Source organism: Bactrocera neohumeralis, chromosome 2 (genome assembly GCF_024586455.1).
Source record: "Bactrocera neohumeralis isolate Rockhampton chromosome 2, APGP_CSIRO_Bneo_wtdbg2-racon-allhic-juicebox.fasta_v2, whole genome shotgun sequence".
NCBI lineage: Eukaryota > Metazoa > Arthropoda > Insecta > Diptera > Tephritidae > Bactrocera > Bactrocera neohumeralis.
This window is the reverse complement of record NC_065919.1, coordinates 1,474,298-1,494,044: the sequence shown is the minus strand read 5'-3', so window position 1 is coordinate 1,494,044 and position 19,747 is coordinate 1,474,298. Positions and strand designations below refer to the sequence as shown.

General features: G+C 34.8%; 3 protein-coding genes across 6 annotated transcripts in view; 1 reads left to right on the top strand and 2 right to left on the bottom strand.

Annotated features, from left to right (window-relative positions):
- Positions 1-6,912, bottom strand: part of LOC126767772 (neprilysin-2) — a 30,281-nt gene extending 23,369 nt beyond the window's left edge. The window contains exons 1-2 of one of the 2 annotated variants that reach the window (XM_050485397.1): positions 6,644-6,912; positions 6,044-6,153 (exon numbers count right to left, since the gene is read on the bottom strand). In XM_050485397.1, coding sequence (XP_050341354.1) covers positions 6,044-6,060 — 17 coding nt within the window. In that variant the 5' untranslated portion in view covers positions 6,061-6,153; positions 6,644-6,912. The other variant, XM_050485398.1, reaches the window with a different exon arrangement.
- A 941-nt stretch (positions 6,913-7,853) lies between these two features.
- Positions 7,854-11,693, top strand: LOC126767770 (A-kinase anchor protein 17A). Of its 2 annotated transcripts, XM_050485392.1 has the most exons (7): positions 7,855-7,986; positions 8,347-8,532; positions 8,592-9,052; positions 9,117-9,374; positions 9,630-9,837; positions 9,909-10,549; positions 10,614-11,693. In XM_050485392.1, the coding sequence occupies exons 2-7, from the start codon at positions 8,419-8,421 to the stop codon at positions 11,470-11,472; spliced, it is 2,541 nt and encodes an 846-aa protein (XP_050341349.1). In that variant the 5' UTR covers positions 7,855-7,986; positions 8,347-8,418; the 3' UTR covers positions 11,473-11,693. The 2 variants fall into 2 exon arrangements, with proteins under 2 accessions (XP_050341348.1, XP_050341349.1); XM_050485391.1 differs by having other exon boundaries at positions 7,854-8,532.
- Positions 11,694-12,346: 653 nt separating this feature from the next.
- LOC126767771 (pre-mRNA 3' end processing protein WDR33) lies at positions 12,347-19,322 on the bottom strand. Of its 2 annotated transcripts, none has more exons than XM_050485395.1 (9): positions 19,079-19,322; positions 18,628-18,965; positions 18,282-18,551; positions 17,909-18,060; positions 15,310-15,407; positions 14,798-14,924; positions 14,490-14,723; positions 14,225-14,436; positions 12,347-14,160 (listed from the first exon to the last, which is right to left on the bottom strand). In XM_050485395.1, the coding sequence occupies exons 2-9, from the start codon at positions 18,955-18,957 to the stop codon at positions 12,992-12,994; spliced, it is 2,592 nt and encodes an 863-aa protein (XP_050341352.1). In that variant the 5' UTR covers positions 18,958-18,965; positions 19,079-19,322; the 3' UTR covers positions 12,347-12,991. The 2 variants fall into 2 exon arrangements, with proteins under 2 accessions (XP_050341352.1, XP_050341351.1); XM_050485394.1 differs by having other exon boundaries at positions 19,107-19,322.
- Positions 19,323-19,747: the final 425 nt, after the last annotated feature.

Here is a 19,747-nt window from a genome sequence, read left to right as displayed (position 1 = left end):
GCTGTATTATTTCAAAAAGCGTGTGTAGTAACTGCAACGCCCACAGGATACCACTTTTGAATCCCATAACATAGCACACAGTTGCGCGCTGATGTAAAATTTAAATCTTGTAGTGGCACTTTTGAGGGAGCGCATCTTCAGTTGATCCTGACAACCCAAATCGCGAGCTTAAGATATTGCATTCTGCTATTGGCCCTAGCAATAATACGAGCACTTGGACGCCAGGTTAACACAAATACATATATACATACATATCTACTTGTACATGAACTTTGCATGCTCAAACATAATTTCAGGAGAGTATTGCACGGCAGCGGAATCGCAGGCGCAATAGCAGTCTTGTGGACCATTCCAAATATAGATAATATGTAGTGGAAAGGGAGATATTGAGGTCTTGTATTGCTTTAAAATTTTTTCGAAGATGGCATTTATTATTCCAGTGGAAGCCAAAAAAATTAAAATCTTCAAATTTATCGTTTGTAAATCTCCAATTATTTATTATTGATGTGGAGCTTAGAGACCTTTAGTAAATTTAAATTCTCCAGTTGAGTATAAGGCCAATTGTACTTTGGATAATTTTTTAATTTGCATTTTATAATCGATAATGTCTATTGAACTTGTTTGCATCAAAATAATATAAGCCATTGCATTATGAAACTATAATAATTCATAACACGCTTACCAACATAATCAAAAAGTAATTTTCTTCTCGAAAGTGAAATGTGTGACCTTATGATGGATCTTTTTTATCTCTTGTTTTTTCTTTTCTTTTTGACAAAAAATTAACCTTCATGTCAATGCAAATATTAACAAGAAAGAGCTCGTTTTTTGTATATAAATGATCTCAGAAGAAAAAAACAGAGACAGACATTAAATTAAAAACCAAGACAAGAGAAAATATAAATGCATTCAAGAAATATTAAGACTTGAACTTCAAAATAATGCAATTCGAATAATTTACAAGAACAAAGGAAGGGCGAAGAGTTAAAAGAGAATTAATATATAGTGTATGTGTATATATGTATAATATAATGTATATAATATACATTGTATATACAAATATATATACATATATATTAGTTTTACCCACAATTGTTATACATACAAGAAACGCGTAAAGGCTATCGAAAAAATTATTAAAAATGCGAAATAAGTATGTAGAAGAGTTCTATATTAATCAATTAAAATGTTAAATGCCTTGATTCGTTTAGAAATTCTTTCTAAATAATAATTGGCTTTTAAATTTGAATATCTTCTAACTTTCACCACATTCCAAAACATGTTTCTGATTTCTTTCAATATTCTGTATTTTAGGCAATTTATTTTAAACATTAGTGAACAGAAATACTAATAAAAATTTAGAATTAACATAGAGCTACAATCGATAATCAAAATGAAACAAGTCAAATAAATTTTCGCTTTTTTGTTAAAAATTTAGAATTTAACTGTTTTCATATCAATTTCGTTTATAATTGGCGACAAAACTGAACAAATTATTTGCGAAAAATATTTAACTCCGGCTACTTAAGTTAAACACATTGAAAGCGAGATTCTTAATTAACATATTAGCCTTTGTGTCTCGAAACGTTTCGTTAAGCGGTTTTACGGGTTATTTTGCAAAAAATTAATCAACTGTTTTTTATTGAAAAGTAAAAAACATTAAATTTCTATATTCACATTTCTGTCGTCTAATAAACATATGTCGTCCAAGTAAAAAATACATTGTAAGTCAATAAAGCGAGTTTATCAGAATTTTTGTTAAAGTTAAGTATTGTTTTGTAAACAAATTTGTTTAACAAATTAACTAATAAATAAAATTGAAATGTAAAATCAGTTTTAAAATAGTTTAGTTGTATTTTTTTTCATTTTGAAACGCGAATTCATAGTTAACGAAATACATGAATGAACTTTTTAAAGTTAAGTGAAAAAATACAAGAGACAACAACTCAATATTTTAATAAAAAAAATACTTAAATTGGAACACTAACCGCGCATAAATTGTTCCACAAATATATGTATGTACCTTCCTAATAAGACAGTCAGCATAGAAAAGTTTAAAACCAGCAAATTTTGAATTAATAAATTAATGTTTACCTTAGTCTATTATTTTCCGCAATATAATAAATCCTTCGAAGTCTCATTTGATTACCGATATACTAAAAATTTATCATAAACAATTTATAACTGTTGAAAACTTCTGTTACAACATATGGCATAAAATATGGTTGTATGTGTAGATTTTCACATATTTTCTTCGTGGATTTTGGTCACTTTTGTTTAATCCTTTCTCTTCCATTTGACACCTATTTTCTATTGTTTTACCGTTAGTTATGCTTTTCACCTTTTTATTTTTCCACTATTCTTGCATGCAAAGCCATTGAGACATCACCTCGACCTGTAACCTATCGAACAGACACAATTTACCACTTGACCAATATTTGCTTATTGGATTTTGTTGATATGTTATGTAGTATGTCTTACATAACACAAAAATAGACAACAAATTGTTCATGTAGTAAGTATGAACGAAAATTTTAATAAAATAGATATTTAAAAATGATATAGTCCTACAAAATGAGGTATTTGAAAGTCGGAAGAAGAAAATGCCAGCGGCCGCCATGTTCCGGACATTTTCTAGCCAACAGTATCTCAAAAGTTTACCGTGTAAATAATACTTAAGGGTCTAAATAAAAATAGTGCGGTGCTTGGGTAGTTAAAATAGATTCAGATGGAAGCCAGTATCTTCGCTCTTAAATTCCTATATGACCACATACAGCTTGTGTGAAACAAAAATCTGCAAACATACCGTTACTTGTATATGTTTAAATAAATTGTTAATGAAAGTCGAGAGAGGAAACCAAAAAGTGGAATTAAATCAGTTTCACCTATTCATTAACAGTCGTCGCGCCACTTCCATAAATACCATATATGCGTCCACCAAGCGCGCCATAGGCTGACAAACGAAGCCACCAAGCGGCGTGATTAGCACCTGGGCGACGTTGCATTGACGCACTTGTAGATATGACACAAAAAGAAGAAAGAAATGAAAATGTAAATAAAAATACTGTACGAAAACGAAACGAACAGCGAAAGGGGAATTATGTGAAAGAGGTGCGAATGAATATCAAGTACCGCGATTCCAGTACCATAAATTTTGTGATTTGGTGATCGCCCATGATCAGCAATAAATAACATGTTAGAAAGTGGTTTGGGTGAGAGCGCCGCCGAATCGGCCGTGACAGTGGCACTAGGAAATTGTTGAATAAAGTATTTTCAAGTCAAAACCAGCATGACTAAATCAAATGTAAGCAAAAAATAAAACGCCAAAAAATAGAAAAATAGAAATAAAATTGTTTGTGCAACCAAAAACCCTCAGCCGACAAAAGCGTGCATTGTTTAGTTTGCCTTTTGGATGGACTTCCATTTGGCTTTTCAATTTACCAAAAATGCTGTCTCAAGCTGAAAATTTATTACGCAAACATTGAAGGCAGATCGCTTTGGTGTCACGGGCTTATGTACATACTATATGTGCATTTGATTAAACACGAGCTTTTATAGGTATGTATTTCTTGACGCGATGGCAGCTAAGCAGCTAAAAAGCCCTTAAATGCAAAGGAAATAATAGAAAAGTCAAAACAGCAAAAAACTTGTACATTGAACTCGGCAAGTTGCTCACAGAAAACAGCTGCTCCAAAACCTGATAGTTTGTTCTATACCTGTAGTCTATCCGTTAGATATTTTATGGTGTTGACGATCGCCAAAGATCAACACGGTTGTGGTGTTGGTTATTGTTGTACGCGATTGATGATGTTGCCACCAATTAGAATTAGAAACTGGTTTACTTTATAGGACACATCATTTACTTGCTTTGGCTGTATAGGTTTCACGAAAATTATGTTTTTAACAAAGCTTCTTCTGCTGCCTACACAAGCATTAAATATGCGTACTATTTAGCAGAGAGCTGCGAAGAAGATGCTGAGTCAAAACAATAGAGTTTTCTAACATATAAAATCAAAGTGCTGAACCTGGCATTAAAAGTAAATTGCTAAGTGACTTCTTTTTAGTTATTTTGATGAATCAACATTAGTTTAATGAAATTCCGGTGCCTAACTTTCTTGGTCAACTTGGTCCTTTATTAATTTTAATTTTTATTATGGCGACTTAAGAATCAAGTATTTTCAAAAAGGAAGTATTACATTAAATTACTCATAATCCGACATCCATCATCGCAGTGTTTTTGTCCGACCCAGCGAGATGTCTATATGTAGGGTGCAAACACGAGTGTTTCAAATGTATTCTTAGAGACAGAAGCTGCAACTCAGAACTATATGTCCACTGAACTAATAAATACAAGTCAATGTCAGGCAGGCGTGAATAAATCACAATTGTTCCATAAGTTTCCGTTAAGCCACCACGAACTGAGCGCAAGTCAATTTGTTTACCGTTATCATTTTGCGCATTGTTCTTAAAAAAACTGTCGCAAAACTCCCCAAAGGAAAAGGAATTAAAATGAAAGGAAAACTAGAAATTGTACAACATTTTCTGGACAAATTTTATGAAATCTTCTCCATTTATCAGAGATAATTTGAACGAAATATTACCAAAATAGTGTCCATGTCCGGTTTTTTTCGTATCGAAGCTAACAGCTTTTTCCTTTTTTGCCTATAATGAAGTTATTTCATGAACGGATATTTAAAGAAAACATAAAAATTACTTATAAAACCATTAAATCGGGAACATGAAAGGATTTTTGAAATCGTTCATTTACGGTTTAACCCAAAACTACAGGAAAAGTGAATTATGGTGTTTAAGGGTTCTATAGAAACTTATCATATGTGTGATAACGAGTATGAAAATCAACTGATGAATCGAATTGATCGAAAATCTGAATTCGAGCGTTAAGACATTTTATATATCTACATGATTCGTTTGCGAGAGCGTGAATAAGAGTTGTCACTAAATATTTCTCCAAAATGTTAAAATAAATATGTAAAATTACTGATTTTACTAAATTGAGATGATTGACGCTTCCTAGATGCTCGATAACAGATTTTGAGCTGAAATATATGTACGCCATATACCGATGTTGTATAGTGACGAAGTGTCTTTTTATACGTCAAATTATTAACACCAATATCTGTGGTTATTTGCATAAATTGTATTTAAGTTTGCATATTTGGAATCTTGTTTCAAAGCAAATGCAAACGGTCCGAATAGGAGATCATTTGTAGACTAAGAGATCTGCGAATAGAAACGTGCTTCCATACGTATAAAATTCTGAGCATATTTGGCTTAAAAAATGCGAATCCGAATTGACAATGGCGATAATTCGTTAAATACATGATTTTTGTTCTACGGCAAGTGTCGCTTTAAAATTTGGTTTCATATTGAACTATTTTATATTCAGATGGAACCCTTATTGGGGTCATTCTTTCTTATTTTGTTGTACGAACATATTTTACTATGCAAATATTTATTTGTTTTAGGCGAAAATTATTTTTTTGAATTGAAAGAAGCAACCAAACTGAAGAAAATGGAAAGTAAAAAATTTCCGCTGAGTTCTGCAGTTTGCAAAATACCCTCGGCCAAGTAAGTGTGAGCACTTCTTTTGGCTTTGCAAGCGATTTCTCTCGCGTGAGCTCTTGGCATTTAGCACTGAACGTATTTAGGTTTTTCTTGTTTAATTACAAATTCATTTCGTTCGAGACGTTTTGTTTTCACTTTTAAACCTTGAACTTATTTTGATATCGTTGTGTTTTTTTTCGTTTTTTTTTTCGTTTTTTTTTTCAACATCAACTACAAAAACAATAAGTGGCCGTCTCAAAAAACCAAAGCCAGCAAAATTACTTAATATTTGTTCAAGTCATTTGGCGCGCTGAGTAGCTTTAAGCTCGTTTGCTACTGAGCGTAGACGCGCGACCTAAACAAAGAAGATGCCCAGGTATTTGTTGTACGCATTTATTTTCATATGTATGTACATATATAGGTAAATATAACGTATTTAATAGTTTTTTTACAGCTAAAATGCAGATCAAAGACTTACTTGATAACGGTCTGCATGTTAGCTCGCTTATGAGTTGCGGTCGAACGTTGCTGCTTCAAATGCAATGCGCCAAAAATGGTAAATAATTTCGTAGAATTTTTAGCGCGAAACTGCAAAAGACATAAATTATTTATTCGACATTCGCTTTATTCGCAAGACATGAGTTATTAATTAAATTAATGAGCATAAAGTAGTGCACAACCGCTCTCTTTTAATTTTTAATTCATTTGGTATTTTTAAGTTTCGATTTTTTCACATTTTTAGTATAAACTAAGGTAAGTTTTGAGATTTGCTTCCATATGCACTTTTCGCAAACTTCGTCGCTTACGCTTTCTTATCAGTCAAAAGCGCGTAAATTTGTGAGTATGTTTTTGTTATTCGCCCTTTTCCGCCTTTCAGGGCTGAATTTTTTTGAGCAAGTTCTTTTACTGATTTTCAAATTAGTTTGGCAAATTTTTGAACTTTTCAATAGCGACGCGCGCATATGCACACCTCCACACACAAGCGCGAATAGTTACACGCGTCAATTAACGAACTGACGAAGCGGCAATGACTGGCAGTCCAATATCTAACAAGTAGCAAGTTGTTTAGTACAAATACCTAGGTATTAGCGGCAAACAACAACCGTTCGACAACACTGGCAACGATCAACTGAAGTTGGTGGGACAATCAAGCAACGGTTTTATATGCGAATTTCACACACGAATGTTAAGAGCAAATACACCAACAACAATAGCTTATATTGCTGCAACAGCAACAGCAGCAGTAGTAGCATCAGCAACAAGAGTCGTCGACAGCAAGTAGTGCCTTGGCCAACAGCAACAACAACCACTACTACTAACATCAGGCAGTCAACGTCTAATCCAATAGAGGCATCGGCCCCACAACGATATACACGAACGCCAGCGTCTTGTTTGTGCGGGCACGCATATGCACGAATATATTGTATTAATTTTTGTGTATATGCGTGTGCCTAAGCCAATTCGTGTAGCTCAGTTGTCCAGCGGAGCACTTGGCGGTTACTGTGCCGATAGCAGTTGATAGCGGATTTTTACGAATAGTCTCATAAGGCAGATGCTCAACTTTACTCAGCGCGAGCGCCACAATCGCTCCAAAATATTGTGGCTAATATTTATAGGTTTTAGAGCAGGCGAGTAAAATTTAGTAGCTCTTTTCTTAAGTTTTCTGTGTATATATACAAAAAGAAAGTAAAATTATAAAAAAAAGTTCATCATTCTTTTAAATTTCAATATATGATATATTCATGTCAAGAAACGCGACAAAATATCCATTTAAAGAAAAGCCTGCTCATAATTGTTAATAATTTGCCATATGTATGTCAAACCGGATAAGTAGTACAGGACACTCTGTACTAAGGTTTAAATTAAATTAAACCGTTTTCGCCGGATATTGCCGTTTATAAATTAAACTCAAGCAAGATAAGCCTTTGAAGAACTAAAAGATTTCCAACATATGTAAAGCTAGAAAATAATCTAACCTGGCTTAAAGGCGAAAGATAAGTAGGTTATTTTCTCAAATATATTAAATCAGTACTGAGTTGTCCAATCAGATTTCAAAAAAGTCCTCAGAGTACGACGAAAATTACTAATCAATATTTACAATTAAAGCAGGAATTTGTATAATATTTAAATGCATCAACCTCTGCAGAATTAATTTCACTATCTATTAAAAATTTAAAGTCTCTTTTTCCGGAGCATTCTGAAAACTGTACTCTATACTCCCTGTTATTGTATAATTACTTTCATTCTTTTCTCCCTGTGTGTTCATTTTTACTTCAACCGTTTCAACGTGCAAAAATAAGAAACGTTGTTATTTTCACTATAGAATTTTTCATCCTACAATAATTTAGTGAAAAGTGGTGATACCGCGTATTTCTCGCAAATATAGTTTGAAAATTATAAAAGATTATAAGCTAATTTAAAGTCGTTGTGTTCCATATATATTCATATTTAGCAAATTGTTTATTCTCTTAGATTACTTGGTTTCTACACCTCTTGTGTGATACAGACCCCAATTATAAACCATAGCCTTTTCACCAGTTTACACATTTCATTATAATATTAATGTATATCTGAAATATAGGGTTGTTTCCTTTTTAGCTTCATATATAAGTTTTAGGAATTTGTAAAAGTTTTAATTTACTAACGTATGTTTCTTCTTTCGAGCTCATGTCTCCTTTCGTAAATTACTCACACAATTAAATAATCGTATGATATTGTTTAACTTCATCCAATTAAAACAACTTTAATAAAACAAATTGTATACAAATGACCGACATTCAGAATATACAAAATGTATCGGACTGTGTGCCGCTTTACTTGCCGCATAGTTTATACCTTAAACCGCTGGCCAAGATGACAATATCTGTGTCATTGCCTGTTAATAAAACAGGAAAATCCATTTCCCACCTAGATGTAATGGAAAAATTAAGTGCCGCTTTGAAACCAGATAAGTTTTTTGTTTTAAAAGTGAGTATCTTGAGCATAACTTATGCATTGAAACTAACTACGAGTATTTATTCCCGCAGGCATCAAAAAGCACAATAGATTTCATTCGCTTCGAAGCTGAGTTGGAGGATCGTACTAAATTGCGCAGTGCCATTTCTCGCATAGATGGAGTGTCGCTGCGTTTATCTGGTTTTAGTGAATCATTTCGGGTACGTGCAACCGAAACAAAAGATGAATTTCCCACCCGCCATGATTGGGATTCATTCTTTCGGGATGCCAGCAATATGGATGAGATGAAGGCCGGTGAACGTCCTGACACCATACATCTAACGCACTTGCCCGTTCGATGGTTTTGCCCCAGACATATGGAAAATGACGACAATGTCAAACCAAGCGAAAGTATTTTCAAACGAATTTTCGAGAAATTCGGTAGCGTTCGTTATGTGGATATACCCATATGCGATCCCTATCGAAACAAAATGAACGCAGATATCAACGGCATGAAGACATTTAGCTATGAGCATGGAGTACTCTTTGAAGCGTAAGTAATTTTTGAAGCCCACTGTGGAAAAACAAAATAAATATGTATGTGACTAATTCTTTAGTTACGTTCAATTCGACGAGTATATGGGGTTTGTACGAGCAATGGATGACTTTAGAGGCATGAAATTAGTTCGCAAATTTGTTGATAAAACCCAAGCAATTAACATTAACGTTACTTTTGACAAAACGAAGCATCTCAGCGATGCACAGGTTCAACGTAGAGAGCGGGTACGCAAACGCTTGATACAGAAGGCACAAAGTGAGGAAGAAGAACGAGAAAAGAAGAAAAAAGAAGAGCTTGAAAAACAAGAAAAAGAAAGGTCTGCAATTTATTTTTTTTTTTTTTTTATCATTTTATTTTAATTCATAAGTTAATGAAGTGCAACAAATGAGAATAGTGTTCTCATTTGTTGACATCTTCCTATACATTTGGAGTTTTACGATTTTTTCATAAACAACTTCCGCCATAAAATTTAAGATTAAGATTTTTGGGAAGCCAAGAAAAATGTCAGTATAATTGAAAACAAATTACGGTGTAAACCAAACAATGAAGGGTAGCGAATAAAAAATTACAGGCAAAAAGAAGAACAGATAAAATTAGCTGAATTAGAGAAGCAGCGCGAAAGAGAAGAGAAACGTAAGGAGAAACATCTGAAAAAGATACAGGAGAAAGGCCAAGTTGAAATATCACAGAAAATCCGTATCGAGGAGCGCAAATTAATGATTGCCCAGAGAAAATTGGAGAGCATACGAATATTAGAAGAGCTTTTTGACCGCATCAAGGTATCATCTAATAGTTTCAAGTTAAAATGCACCTTCAATATATTATGTGTAATTTTTCCTTTTTTGAACAGTTAAAACATGAGGGAAAATATTCCAAAATAGGTGTTGAGAGCAACAAGATGGATCTTCGAGACCGCTTGGTCGAAAAGTATAAAATGGCCACTGAAAAATTGCTCACCGAACAGAAAAAAAAAGTAGAGGAAATCAAAACAAAAACCCCACTAATGGGTCTCTTAAAGAGTAGCAGACCTCGTCGCTCTGAAAGTTCTGATGTGGATGAAACTAAAGTGAAAGACAAACCTATTATCCCTCAGTCTACTACCGGTGCTGCAAGTGTGCCTGCAGTACCTAACGTTGGCCTGAATCCTTTGAATCCCTTCAAAGCTGTCGCAGCACTGGCTGCAACTCCGGGTACTTTGTCTACGGGGTATCCGCCTGAAGCTGCTAACGAATGGATGAAATCCCTGTCTATGTTCCCGTATGTCCCTCCTGTGTTTGGAGGGATGTCTGCACTCTATCGACCACCCACCGCTTTTCCTGTATCCATGAACTATCGCGGTTATGTACCTCGTATACGTGGTCGCGGTCGAGGAAGCCGAGGCCGCGGTAGAGGTGGCTACGAAACATCGTATTACAATAGTTACAAAAATAATTACGACGACGAACAGTACGATGAAAATGATTACCGCAAAGAATCGTATTCACGCTCGAGGTAATTTTAATATGGGAAGGAAGTACTCTTAATAACCTACTAAATATTATTGTTTATTTTGCAGAAATCGTTCACGTAGTCGCTCCTACTCCTACTCACGCTCCCGTTCACGTAAACGTCATTATTCCAAGCGCAGCCGATCTCGTTCGCGAAGCCGTAGTCGCAGTCGTACTCGTAGTCGAAGCCGTACACCTTCACGCTCCAGACAGCGCCGTTCACGTAGTCGAACACGTTCAGAACGTCGTTCGCATTCACGTTCTTATACACGCTCTCGCACTCGTTCCCGCTCGCACTCAAAATCAAAAACGAGACGCACTTCACACTCCCGTGATGATTCCAAAACTCGCAAATCGCGGTCACGTACACGTTCCAAAAGCCCGATACAACAGCGTACTAATAAGAAACTGGTATCCACACGTCGTTCTTACTCGACATCCGAATCATCCCGCTCACGTTCCAAGTCCCGTTCACGCACACACTCGAAGCGCTCTTGGTCCCGACGTGGTGAAAGATCGCCAGGTAAAAGACATGTTGTGTTAGAAGCTGACAAGTTAGTTCGATCGGCGGAGGAAATGAAACGTACAATAGAAAAGGTAACCCAAGATCGTATGCGACAGGAGGAACGAGAGATAAAAGAGAACTTCCGACACTGTAAGCCCAATTCAACACGCAACGTATCAAATTCTGGTACCATAGATGCGGGGAATGCAATTGTGACGAGCTCTGAAAATGATATGAAGGATACGAAATATAGCGAAAACGGTGATAGTAACGCAGAGTTAGTAGCCAATTCAATTGCTCCAGGTAAAAACAAGAGCGAAGATGCCAAGCGAAGTCGCAGCAGAGATCGTTCGCGTAAATATTCACATCGCTCATCTGGTTCAAGGCGCAACTCGTATGAACATGAGGCAGATGCTTATTAAATACATCAAACGCTTTTATTTAAGACAAAATATATAAAAAGTAACGTAGACGAAAAAATTGATTTAGTTTATATAAAGAAATAAATGTAAGCTGTACATGTAAGACGATATAAATAAGTAAATGTTAAAATTGCTGAGTAGAGACCTCAAAAAAGTAAATTATCTGAAACTTACAAAATGTATTAAAACTAAAAATACAGTCATTTGATTAATTACTTCAAGGCTAAGTCGAATTTAAATATCTGCATTAAATACCATCAGAATCATTGTTCACACTCCGTTTCAGTCACGAAAATAAGTTAGGCATGTTTCGACACCTACCTTTTGTGAAGTTATTATTAATTGTAGGTTGTGAAGTCAAGTTTGAAATAAAATATCAGATTTGAAGTACCGAAATTGGTAAGTACATTTAGACAATAATGAACATCAACTGTTTCAACACCAGGTGTCCTTATACAATTGTCCCCAAATCGATTAACAGCCGCTTGTATTTAAAAACGTGTCGGGATTGAGCCAAACCTGAAAACGTTTCGCCAAGATGAGTTCATTTTAGTTAACTCTCCAAATTTCAACAGTCGTTTAACCATCAAATGCAAAATAAATTGCATTTAGCGTTGACGACTGCATAATTTGACATAAACCATCTTAAAACCTGATTATCAAATAGCTCTTTTCTTCAAAACATCATTTTATCATTTTCCCACTCAACCGCTTTAAAATATGTCACTAATTTGTATACTTCAATTTACATAATTCTATTTGACCTCTAACCTATAGTAGGACATTCGAAAAAAGCCTAGCCAGTGTGATAGACCTTATGGTCCAAGACAAGGCAAGTAGAATTGTCCTCCCAAAATACAAAAACACAGTTATGTGATTTTTTCCTTTGTACATATTCATATCATCTATTTCGGTAATATTAAATAATTTTTTATTAAAAAATTAAAGTAATTAATAATTGTTAAATGTTTTCAGTAAAACATAAGCTAAACATTAATTTACAACAGTGATGGCTTAATCCTCTCATTTTCGCATACATAAAAGAGTAATTACATTTCTACATACTACGACTTTCCTAATGGGCGTATTACATTCTCTATTTTAGTTGCATCCTTATTAGAAACTGTGACTACAGGGGCACAGAACTCGTTTTCCTATATTCTAACGAAAAAAACTTAGGACGTAATTCAATAGTTTCATTATTTTTATATTTGTAAAAAATCTGATAGTGTGGAATACGGGCGTACGGAATTTGTACGTTCACTTCACGCTCACAAAGCACATACATGCACACATCCTACTTTCAAACACTCGCTATTACAACTTCGGGTTTGTATTTCTCACAATTACAAGAGAGATTTTAAACAAAAAATCGATCAACACTCGGACAGTTCATTTAAGTATATATAATATATATGTATATGTATATATACATAGCCTAATGAAGATATATTCAGCCCCTTGTTGTGTTGTGTATATGTGCATTATATATATGTACATATTGCTGTTTTATAACCACCTAAAACCGCCTATTATTATTTCGTCCGCCGCGATTACGGCCACCGCCTCCACCACCACCACGTCGATTGCCTCGACGCTGGTTTCCATAGTTGTTACCCATATTGTTGTTCATATTCATATTACTCATGTGCATACCATTGTTTTCGTCAGGGCCAGAACCGCCACCACCCTTAGGGAACATATTGTCCCCGTAATTCATGCTATCATTAAAACTCGGACCATTATACGGACCATTGTTACCATTATAACCGTTTTGATTAGGCGGTGACACCAAGTTCGGCCCACAACTCGAACCACTTCCCATAGGCGACGTGCTCCAAGGATTCTGTGGTTGTTGTTGCTGCTGTTGGAAAGGCGGCCCCACTGCCCATGGACTGGGCCGACCCTGTTGCTGTTGCATTGGCGATTGGTGTTGTGGTTGTTGCTGATAAGTCTGTTGCTGTTGCGGCTGCGGTTGCGCTTGCGGGGTAAGCGAATCGCGTACATCATCTTCGTACTCGGACTTTTGTGGTGCCTGTTGTGACTTCATCTGTAGTAGACAAGGCAAAAACGGTTTCTTAAGACTTAGCAGTTCGCGCACAGTTACAAGTTGGGCACTATGCTGGCGCGGTTCAAACCGGGATCGTTTCGATGGTGGTGAGCTTTCACGTCCCTCCAAGGTAGGTGACAATGAACGCGATCGATCACGAATGGGCACAACATCACGCAATTCGTCCAATTTACCCGCGTCAATATATTTGTTCAAATAATCAGGACCCTGACGTATGGCGACCATTACACGCGAGTCCGGATGTACACGAATGAATCGATTATAAACGAGCAGTCCAACAATTGCTTGTGGATCCATGGTGGTGAGCACACCACTCGCCAACATTCCCTCAATGGTGCTCTCGCTAATTTGTTGATGTGACAAACCGCTAGTGTCTTTTGGCTCACGCATCGCCAGCTCATCATGAAAACTACTTTCGTCAGGGCGACGTGAACCAGCCCATTGGGCTTGAAAGTTTCGCGGTATAGGTTTGCTATATGGTACTTTCTTCTCTCGATCACGATCACCCATTCTAGAAGGATCCAAATCCAAACCAGGAATAAAGCCTTTGTCGGCAGTGAGACTTTCCGTAAATTCAACTTTGTCCTCAGGACCCATACCAGGAATAACAGCATCATCTATAAAAACGATATTGAGAGTTAAATGCTTCGCCATAGATATATGGATCACACTCGCACTCACCGTATTCGCAATCATCCATTGCTGCCAAACTCGCGGGCAACGTGTTCAAATTATACTTATCACGCATCAAATCACCGGGGCGATTTCGTGTCCAGAACTTGATCGTGTGATCGTTGGAGCCTGAGCATAGTATATGACCCAATGGATGCCAAGCCAGTGTCCAGACTATACTGTCGTGAGCGGTCTCTACACAGCCAATTTCCTTATCGGTACTAAAAAAGCAAATATTAAATTATATAATTAAAAATTTTTGTTTGCAACTTACCCCACATTCCAGAAGAGTATAGAGCCATCGGAGCCACCTGAGCAGAAGAGACCCTCATGTATTGGATGCCACGATACGGAGCTGGCCTCCTTTTTGTGGCCACGAAAAACTTGCATCTCTTCACGTAAATTACGCAAATCAAAAAGTTTGAGCAAATGATCACGGGATGCGGTAACTAGCCAATTGCCATTATCATTCCACTTCAAATCCATCACAGTCGATTTGTGCGCATGCCTACATTAGTGAAATACATACATATAACAAAATTCTTTGAAAATGGCTTTGCTGTTTACGCGCAACTGACTTACAGTGTAGCTAACGCACTACCACTCTTTGGATCCCACAATTTTATTGGCTGCTGATTATCCTTACTGCCCGACACAATCAGACCCTTCTGTGGGTGCCAGTGCACACATTTAACATCTGCACCATGGCCTGGAAGTTCGAATAATGCATAAAGTTATTGAAAGTAATCAAAGCAATGTTAAGGTGTTACACATAAGTACCATCTGGTTATTAATTATGTATTTTTATTGTGATTTTTTATAGTCTTAATAAAATATTTGGAAAACTTGTGTTGTTAACTTTTTGCTTAAAAAAAAAAATAAATTATGAATTTAGATTCTATTTCTGAATATCGAAATGGTATCCACAATATTTTTTAAGAATCGAGCTTTTCTCAAGGACTAATTATGATTCAAGTTATTTATTTCCGTAAACGTTGAATTAAAATTTAAATTGTCATGAGCTATTGTTAGGTTACAATCAGGGTATACCCTATCTACATTATTTTCTTATTCATACACAGTATCATATTTACCTCGCAGGACACGCTCCTCCTGACAGCGCATAAAATCCCATATTCGGAGTGTACCATCGTCGCTGCAGCTCACAAATTTACTATCCGTCGGACTGAAGCTGTAAAGCGTAGTAAGATATAAGATGTAAAACGGTTATGTCGGAGATGGGCGGATGGGCGTTATTGTTGTTTTACGACGGATACAGTTTTCGTGCATATTCAATGGTTTGGTAAAATTTATTTATTTAAAATGTTAAATAACATTTTGCAGCACACATGTAATTCAACATAAAAAATGTCGAAAGAAAAATTATAAACATTTATTTTGAATATTTTATAACTAAAAATAGCTTCATAATTATAGTTATGTTTAATTATATTTTATTTAATATACGTATCTCTAGTCAAAGTTACACTGGTACAAGACAACAAACTAATATAGAGTCTCTTTATAAGCCTGTAGTCGCTAACAATTACAATAACCGTACAGCAAATTACAAAGCTGAGGCTGGATTATGGTAAATCGTTCACTTCGCACTGTATATGGGAGTAATGCAGCTCGGTCAAGATTGGTTTTTGTTAGTTTGTTTTTCATTTTCTTTTTTTTTTGTAGATCTCAAGACAATATATGTATTTATATACATCCCCCAATATTTGTAAAATAACTAAAATGTTTATTGTTTGTGAACTGAGTTAAGTATGGCGAAAAAAGCGTTTATTTGCTTTTTTGTATTCCATTTTTATCTCAATGAAACTATTCAGTTTCGTGGTTTCAATTAGGTGTTTCCATTTGACATGCCCAAATAACAGTTTAAAATACCAATTCGTCTCAATTCTAACTTAATACCTGTCTAAAAGTTCATATGTGTTTTGTGATTTTTATTAAAACGTATGATACTAAGAAGCATTTGTAAATTTCGGTAAAAAGTTCCGTTGATGTTTTATTGAATATAAAAGCTCTCATCTCATATTTAGAATAAAAAGCCAACTCCTTGTGAAATATTATTCTTTATTTGAGAGCGTTTTCGTACTTCCGCTTTGCGGATTGAGACCGAATTTCCATTTAAAGGCGCTAAATTATGACGAATAAAAACTAGTGAAAATATCTCAAGCTGCGCAACCAGAAATCACCATATCTATCCATATTTATTAAAAAGTAATTGTACACATAAAAAAGTTGGCTAATTTACTTTTTCATAAAGTTGTAGTGGATGTTATCGAATGCACGAATGCCTCAGCGAGCAGTGGGATAATGAGGAATAGTGTATGCTTTGTAATATTGACTTTTATTTCAACAAACCAAAACAGCAGTCGCAAATTGTGAAAGTGAAGGGAGGACGCAGCAAAAATATCGAAAATTCCAAATTTATTTGTTTTAAATTAAAAAATCAACTTTTAATTATTTTTCTCAATTTGCTTGCTTTATTCATATTCTCAGGAATTATATGAAAAAAATCAGTCTTTAATGCTTTATTTCAAAATTTTCTGGTAACAATAGTAATTTGCTTGTACATTGTTTGTAATTGATTAAATACTTTAACAAAATTATTTGTATGAGGCTAAAAAATGGTTAGTAAGGCGCCATGTCGTTTATATTTATTTTGCAACAAAATTGGCCTCAACTTCACCAATAAATACGAAATATACTAATTTCTGTAAAAGCTCTTAAAACTAAGTAACTTAACACATGCATTCACATTCGCGCATATAACTTCAGATGGGTACTATTTTGCTTTGTAAGAATTGGCTTTAACCTCAAATTTCAATATTAGTTAAACTTAGGAAATTGATTTGCGCTTTTTTTTGTATGATACATAATGAGAAAATTATTGGCTACCTGTACTGTTATTTTCTAAACGTATTATTTCATGAAAACCATTCCTGGACTTACAAATTTTACTATATAAAAATTAGCGCAAACAGTCTAATGTTAGCTAAGTCTACACAACAAGAACTACACCGAGTTGAAATGTTCGCTTTAGAAACATTGAATAAGATAATTTTAGGTATGTACACCAATACCAACTATATTTTAGAAGTATTAAACGGTATCTGTCGTTGAAAATATCGGTCGTCATTGCTTAAAATTCGATATATAAAGGTATAGCACACACACACACATGCACACAAGTTTTATTGCTTTCACTTTTATTTATTTTTTATTATCAACAAAACAACAATAATTTTAATAATATCCTTTAAATGACGACATTCACTGCAATTCGAATAAAATTTAGCAACTACTCGTACAAATAACCTAAGGTATGTATGTAAATTTATCACAGCCTCTTCAAAATACAGCATTTGCGAAAGTACAAACTCGTAAAGACGCAAAATTTCTTATTTACTCGCACAATTTGTTAAACATAAAATGCTTCAAACTAAGTATTTATTTCTATAAGACGCTACTATAAAATAAATTAGAGAAGAGTTGTCGATACTTTTAATATGTTAGGGGCAATAGCAACTTGTAATTATATTGAGTAATTCTATGTAAAGTAGTAGTAGAAATTTGTACACTAGTAAGAGAGGACACTGTGGCTGTGGTGAAGTTGGTAATAAAAATAATTTTATGTTCGAGTAATATAAATAGAATAGTAGTGGAATTAGTAAGCTATACCTTATTCCCCTAATCGCCTCCTTGTGTGCCTGAAACATTTTCACGTTATTCATATTTGACTGCCAATACTTGACGTAGCCCGAATGATCACCAGTCACCATCCAGCTGTCATTATGGGACCATACCATTGTACGTACTGGAACATCATGAGCCTAGCATTGCAAGCCATTTTTACAAGTGGATAAGTAAAATTTCCAACGAGCACGGCAAGAGTGTTCCGATGAATGGGAAGATGACAGAGGGACAGGAAAATAAAATTAAAAAATAAATGATAGAAATACATACTAACAAGTAATAGTTTATAATGGATAATGGATTCAAAAATTACAATTATAAATAATGCATTTTTTCATTTTAAAAGCTTTCTACTTACTTGCAATATAGTTTCAAAATTGAATGTCAACCCATTCCATAAAGTGAATTCACCTGAACTGGCGCCTGTCACCAAACGTCTGCCTTCAGGTGTCCAAGCGAGTGTAAAAATTGGGCAACGCATTTTATTTGTGGCAGTTTTGACAAAACGTGTAGTCACTGCATTTGAGGGATTATCCAAGTAACTGGACGGTGGTAAAAGTTCGGGCACGTATATATTTTCGGGTTGTGGGGCGTGCCGATCACGATGGTCACGAGTCCAAAGACGTGTCTTTAAAAACAAAAAAAATACTTATTTTTTCGAACGGAAAGATATTGAATTATGAAGTGTGTTTATAAGTCTTTACCTCTAACGCTTTTACAATGGAAGCATTGTAATCAACGGTTTTTCGCATAACACTTTTCCTTAGACGCTTGCCATCAAAATCATCTTGCGTCATGCCAAAAGGTCGTTGAAAGCCGCCGGGGTTGAATGGTTTAAAATATGGGTGGCCTGGCTTTCCAGAACCCCCATGATGTGGATGGTAGTGATTACGGTGATGTGAGCCATATGAGCTTCCACCTCCGGATTGTGAAGGTAGTAATGTTGCATTTGTTGCTAGCGCCGACGGTGCTGTCAATTGAGGTGGCGGTTGAGAGACATCTGTTTGTGGTAGTGTAAGTTGTTGGAATTCCATACCTTTAACTAAACAAATAATATTTTTTTAATTTTCATACCTTTTTATTATTAGATTTAAATTAGTGGCGTATATTTAATTAATATTAATTTGTAAATGCGAAACTCAAGCAAGTAATTACTTAGTCTAGTACAGCGGCAGACACTCACGCTTTTTGGTTCAACTCGAATAAGACACGTCTACAAATATTCAATCCTTGGTAACTTTTCGAAGAATTATTAATATTAAACAACTTTTTAGTTAACACAATATATGCAAACAAAATAATTTCTTCGCCATTTCTTTATAAATTAAGAATTAAAAACTTGCAAATTTTCTGAACGAATGAAAGACGAAGAAAACGCGTGAAAATCTTTTATATCAAATACGGAATGAAGTTAGTTGAGCTTGTAGTCATCGCAATTTTATTAGCACAGAGTGATTGATATGAAGAACTATTGATATACCGCAGCATTACGTTGTTTGCTTTTCCAAATTTATTTCATCCATATTATATTTGGATTTCAAAATATATATGTATAATATTAAAAATTTGGTAATGTCAGAATATAATTATTTATTTCACAATAAAATTTAGTTTTTTAATCATTAATCATTAAGTAAATAAGACAATTATTTTATATCAATTATTAGTAGAAACCACTTTTGCTACTTTAATTTGTCAATAAATAAATAATAAGAGTTTTTATTTTATAATATTTAAACATATGCCGATTTTGTTCTAATTAATACACACTATCTGTGTCATTAATGAGAGATATGGCAAGGGTGTTTCAAAATATTATTTTGG

Excerpts from the sequence above, each read along its gene's own strand:
- LOC126767771 (XM_050485395.1), bottom strand. The coding sequence starts at position 18,957 with ATGGAATTCCAACAACTTACACTACCACAAACAGATGTCTCTCAACCG. Across the intron at positions 18,552-18,627 it reads CCATTGTAAAAGCGTTAGAG|ACACGTCTTTGGACTCGTGA; the intron begins GTAAAGACTTAT and ends TTGTTTTTAAAG. Across the intron at positions 18,061-18,281 it reads ATTTTGAAACTATATTGCAA|GCTCATGATGTTCCAGTACG; the intron begins GTAAGTAGAAAG and ends TTGCAATGCTAG.
- LOC126767770 (XM_050485391.1), top strand. The coding sequence starts at position 8,332 with ATGACCGACATTCAGAATATACAAAATGTATCGGACTGTGTGCCGCTT. Across the intron at positions 9,375-9,629 it reads GAAAAACAAGAAAAAGAAAG|GCAAAAAGAAGAACAGATAA; the intron begins GTCTGCAATTTA and ends AAAAAATTACAG. Across the intron at positions 9,838-9,908 it reads AGCTTTTTGACCGCATCAAG|TTAAAACATGAGGGAAAATA; the intron begins GTATCATCTAAT and ends TTTTTTGAACAG.